The 5,576-nt window shown below is 45.1% G+C and overlaps 1 protein-coding gene across 2 annotated transcripts; it reads right to left on the reverse strand.

Moving 5' to 3' along the window:
- Window positions 1-896: 896 nt before the first annotated feature.
- On the reverse strand, window positions 897-4,715 carry LOC119278792 (disease resistance protein RGA4-like). 2 transcript variants are annotated; one of them, XM_037560138.1, is made up of 3 exons: window positions 3,863-4,715; window positions 1,489-3,408; window positions 897-1,357 (listed from the first exon to the last, which is right to left on the reverse strand). In XM_037560138.1, exons 1-2 carry the CDS (start codon window positions 4,198-4,200, stop codon window positions 1,527-1,529), a joined length of 2,220 nt encoding a protein of 739 aa, XP_037416035.1. In that variant the 5' UTR covers window positions 4,201-4,715; the 3' UTR covers window positions 897-1,357; window positions 1,489-1,526. The 2 variants fall into 2 exon arrangements, with proteins under 2 accessions (XP_037416035.1, XP_037416036.1); XM_037560139.1 differs by having other exon boundaries at window positions 1,484-3,408.
- Window positions 4,716-5,576: the final 861 nt, after the last annotated feature.

Genomic DNA, 5,576 nt, shown 5'->3' on the forward strand with positions numbered 1-5,576 from the left:
TGCCGCTCCGTCGGCCCAGTGCAGACATGATCTCTCACTGGCTCCGCCATTGAAGCGGCGCGTCGGCCGAGAACGCCGCTCGTGACACGTCCTCGGTGTTCGCACATGTTCAATACTCCCTTCATTTCATAATGTAGTGCGCCCACGCTTTCCAAGATCTAAGTTTGACCATAAATTTAACCAACGAGACCTACTACAGCGGGAGCAAAATTATACCATTGAATTTGTACCGCCGCAGTTGGTCTCGTTGGTATCGAATTCAATGGTATAATTTTTGCTTCCGCCGCAGTCGGTCTCGTTGGTTAGATTTATGGTCAAATTTAAATCTTCGAAAACGTGGTCAAATTTAAATCTTCGAAAACGCGGATGCACTACATTATGGAATGAATGAAGTACGTATAATCTATCATGCTTCCCTGCCTATGACAAACATTGCCACAACATTGCTCCCTTTACCTGCATCCGCCATTGCGGACATCTTGCAGTGCCGACACCCGCCTGCGGATCTCCCAGGGCTTCGCCCGTGGTCTCTTGTAAGTTGTAACCGGAAGTGTTCAATCAAGCCCGATCCCGTGCCTTTTTCCGGTGAGATGCTGCTGCAGTCTCCATGGGAGTCCTCGCTCCCATATCGGTCGGTATCGAGGCTGCGCGACATAATTATGGTTGTTGCAGTCATTCAGATTACTGCCTATAGAGCTCTAGTATGGCTGAACCCTGAACCCTGAAACATGCGACCAGCTATTTCCTCGTCATAGAACACTACAAGTAAGTTGCTCAATAAGAGGTATGAACCTAACCTTTCGCATAGCAACCCTCAAAACAGATATATCATCTAAAGCCTTACCGTAAAAATGATCAATCGTAATAATGGTAGCAGGGTTATTTAAAACAACACGTAATGAAGAACTAAATCTTAAGGTACAACAATAGCAACGCTAGCAAGTGGTACAAATATAGAGGGGGGAAATACCAAGCATAGTGCGAAGGAATACATTTAACTTCTACAACAGCGATTGGCTTACAAGTGAAACGACTCAATATCATTTGAAAGAATCCCATTTCTTTCTTGGTTGGACTAACCCAAACGGTAATTTCCATCTTCCTGAATTGGGGACCAACTATGAAGAGGCGAGTCTCAGAGTAAATCCGGTAATCTTGAGTCGGTCTAGTAAGGAAAATTCCTTGTTTTGTGCTTGCCATTTGGCTTGTCTTCGGTAATAAGAAATACTAAGGGATGAAATTCATTGTAAAATCTGTTGGGCTGTTCGCATGGAAGGAGGCAAAATACTAATGCAGCGAAGATATTGAAGAACAGAAAGTGGTTCCTCTAGTGATTGGCTCGTCGTAATGCTTTGCACTGCACACAATAAAGAAGAACCTAACGTCGTTATTACATCTAATTGTATGCCGGCAGCAACAATTAGCCTGGAGAAGACTGAAGAAGAATACTAAATAGGAGGCGATGGACCCAAAAAAAACTGACCGTACATGATGATGCTTAGCAGAGGATTTGGACATAACTGGCATTACTGTATTCCAATGGACACAATACTGAGCTTGCGGTTATGGCCTACCGCAGCATCTTCCCATCCACGTTTGATGTCACCGTCAACTTGAGAGTGGAGTCCGACTTCATTGAGGTTTTGGAGCTTTCGGATCTGGATGCCGGGAAGAGCACCTAGAGCAGGACAGAGCAAGTGGAGTGAAACAAGCTTCCTCAGATCTTGAATAATTATTTCCTCAAGACTTTGCATGCCCACGAGACATATCCGTTCCAGGCTTACGAATGCATCCTTGTCTTGTATGGCAAGCCCCACAAGATTGTTCTCAACCAGCTTCAGAAATTTCAGTTGGCATCTCAAATTACTGAGGCCGATTTGGATTGCAGCTCCACTAAGATTAGTCCACGAGAGGCACAGCTCCTGTAGACTAACCAGCCTTGCAGCAACTGGACGGAAGCGCGTCAGATTGCCGCGCAGTTTGAGTGATGTAAGCATGCCAGGATCTTCCAGGCAATCCAGGAAGGATTGCGAAGACCCGCTGAAGTCAACAGAGAGTGAGTAATCAACGTTGGGTGTACGGATTCGGTGACTGGTGAATACCTTGATGCCTTCCTTAAGACCAGTCAAGTCTGTAGACTCATTTGTCATGGAATCACACCACATCTTCACCTTCCGCAGCTTCCCCATATCACTCAACAGTTGTGGAAATCCCATGCCGTTGCCGATGACGATTCCTGCTAGAGTCTCCAGGACACTGTTGTCCCTCAAGAAGTCCTTTAGCTTTGACAATTCATCCTTGAGCTTCAACACCTTCTTTACCTTCTTTGCGCCCTTCTTCATCATGCTTGGATTTTCATCTGGGCAGTCCACTCTAGATAGCCGAAACTTGCCAAGGAGGTGTTTCAATCTGGGCAACTTGAGTAGATTTGAGGACACCGTCACTACCGCACTTGTACTCATATCGAGTGTCTCTAACTGCTGCAGCCGCCTTATTTCACTCGGAACTTCTTTAATACTGCTCCCGAGGCTCAGATATTTCAGCAGCAACAGATCGCATATTTTTAAGACGTGATTGGCAGTCACATCAGCGCACTCTTTAAGATCCAACACCCGCAGTAGCTTATGATTATCAAAATTCAAGATAGCTCCATATTGGGCACCCGCAGTTGGAAAGACCACCATAGTATGGAGACAATGTACATCTGGCACATTGAGTCCGCCGTTGGCAGCAGCCATGTAAGGATGGAGAGAAAACCGGCGAACATATGCTTCTTGAAAGGTCTCATTCTGACTTGGGCCACACAGCAAGGTGTTAAAATTATCGATCACGGCCCTGGCGCAAATGTGGTTGAACACCATACCTGGAGGTTGGCATCTCGTCACCTTTCCATTGTTGCTCTTCTTAATGGACTTGACAATATTCTGGCCGATGAGAATGTCCAAATGCTCGGCCGCCACTTCCTGAGGAAAACGGTACACATTCTCAGGCACCTTCTGTATGGCATGGACAAGTAGTCCTTCAGCCAGCCATCGCCTTATTAGAGGATTCCTCCGAACATGATGATGAAGTGGGAACATGCTGAAATATAGCAACATGTCCTCGACAACAATCCTCTCATAGTCACTGCCAACAAAACATTGCATTCTTGCTACAGCTGCGTCACAAAGTGCAGAGCAGGTCTCTTTGTAAGACATCCCAGTGCCCACCTCTCCAACCAAAACCAGGCAAGATGTGATGCTATCTGGAACAAGCAGTGGTGGATCGTTATCACAGATGCAGGGTCTCACTGCTGACTGGATGTCCGTCGTCACGATGATTCTGCCGCCCACTCTGTTGGCCCAAGGGAAGGCACATATTTTATTGTACACCTCTTCTTTCGTGACATCATGAATTACAATCAAATACCTGTATAACACATAATTGACAAGAAATGAGGTAAATAAAACACAATCGATTCTCCTCTGCAGCCACAGGGTTATGAAAAATGGATGAAGTTGATACAATACCAGGAGAGTCCATGGTTCAAAAATAAAAAGAAATGAATAAGAGTATTAGTGGATTAGGAAGGTCACGAATAAGAGGACAACCCCCAATATGTTTTATTGCTTTGCCTGACTATCAGTGAGATGAATATCGCCTTTTAGGTTCTGAAATTAGTGGTTTTTTGCATTCATTTTAAGTTTCCCCAATAAGAACAGTTAGCCAAAATGTGCACACTCTGTTGAAAGCAGGGGAAAATGGACACTATTAGGCCCTGTTTGGAACAGAGGAAAAGCAGAGGAAATGGACACTCGGCTGAACTGAACATTGTTACTGAAAATGGGGGTAAAATTAGATATAGAACAGATTGGAGACACACCTTTCTTTGCTTAGCAGTGATCTGAGCTGATGATCGATGCCGGAGCTGGCGCCGGACCGGGATGCGACAGGCATCTCAGTGCCGAAAACCTTGAGAAGCAGTCCTTGGAGAAAACACAAGATGGAAAGGAGCCAGCTGAGGATGAGCATGCCCAGCCCAGGGCGCCGCTCAAGTTGCCTGAGTATCTCCGTCAGAACATCATCCACGGTTCTGCCCACCGCACTGACCCACGCCCGTTGACCAAATTGCCGACGGACTTCATTCTTCTCATAGACCCGCCTCGCAAGATCAGTGTTCTGGCCACCGAAGCCAATAGCGCAGATGACCTTGGCGTTCATCTCCGATTGGTTCTGTACGAGGGCAAGAAGATCTTCCTCTGCATCATTCGCCGTCGGATTTGGAGCAACTTTTCCGTTCCTCGGCTCCCCCTGGCCGGTATAACGGTGTAGCGTCTCGGATGAATCTTGTATTCTCTTCTTGAGGTCAGCGATCTCGTGGCAAACTGTGTGGGAGAGGTCTTCTTGATCTGGAAGTTGTCGATGCAGTCTTGGATCTCATGCGCCAACCTTCTGAGTTGCAAGATCCAGGTTCTCCGCAAATCGCTGATTTCGTTGCCTCTCCAGCGAGAATCTCCGAAGGCAGCTTGCATAAACTCGAGCTCACTTTGAATGAATCGAACATCAGGCTCCAGCTGCTTGCATGTGTCACCTATCAGCTTAAACAGGTTCGGCAGGGTGGCCTTCAGCAAGGCGCCCACTATGGCAGCCTCCATCTCTCTTTCCTTGCTCGATGATACAACACTCCAATCTAGGTGGGAATGGTAGGGGGGAGGGGTGGGGGTTGACTTGGTTGATTTTGGGGACTTTTGATGTTAAGAGTTGGAGAGGACAGAGGAGGAAGAAACATTGGGGTAAAATTCAGATCGGTGTCTGTGCACTTTACATTTACTCCCCATACTATCTCATAATTCTATAACACATAATACAGAAAATGAGGGAGCTCTCTTTTTTTTTAACAGAGGGAGGGCCGGGACGTGGAGTTTCTAATCTCAAGCTCAAATGCTCCTGGATTAACAGTAAATTAGAAAATAAAGTAGAAAAAAAATCTGAATTATTTGTGGCAAACTTTAAGAAATTTTTGAAGTGCATGCAAAAATTCATCACGAAATCACATCGGTGCAAGGGGCGATAAAAAAATCAAAAATGATGCTGTGAAAGTGTTACTCTCAAACGCATTTTAGATCTCTTTTTTGTGTTTTTTCTGCCACGACTTCCTCCAATGTGATTTCGTGATGAAAATTTGCATGCACTTCAAACATTTCTTAAATTTTGCCAAAAAATCAGAATTTCTTTGTATTCTTTTTATTTTACTGTTCACTTCGGGAGCATTTGAGCTCGAGAAAAAGAAGGATACCCCCGAAGGGGCTATTCATTGAACTTTCAGACACATTCTTACATCATGGATACAAAATTCATAGCTTACAAAGTTGCTCAGAGCGAGCAATACTGGGCATTGCATACCCCTATGAGATGAGGTAATACAGTATGTGGTAGGGGATACAGTAGATGTTTTTCCAGCGACTCTTCTGCACAGTTATGAGCAACACCATTCAAATTTCTTTTGATGTGGTCTATCTTTAAAATAAGAGACCTGAAAACTTTAAAATATTCTGCTATCTGTGAACGAATTTTCCAATGTCCCGGGTTTGAATATA

The sequence above is a fragment of the Triticum dicoccoides genome, chromosome 3B, assembly GCF_002162155.2.
Source record: "Triticum dicoccoides isolate Atlit2015 ecotype Zavitan chromosome 3B, WEW_v2.0, whole genome shotgun sequence".
NCBI classification, from domain to species: Eukaryota; Viridiplantae; Streptophyta; class Magnoliopsida; order Poales; family Poaceae; genus Triticum; species Triticum dicoccoides.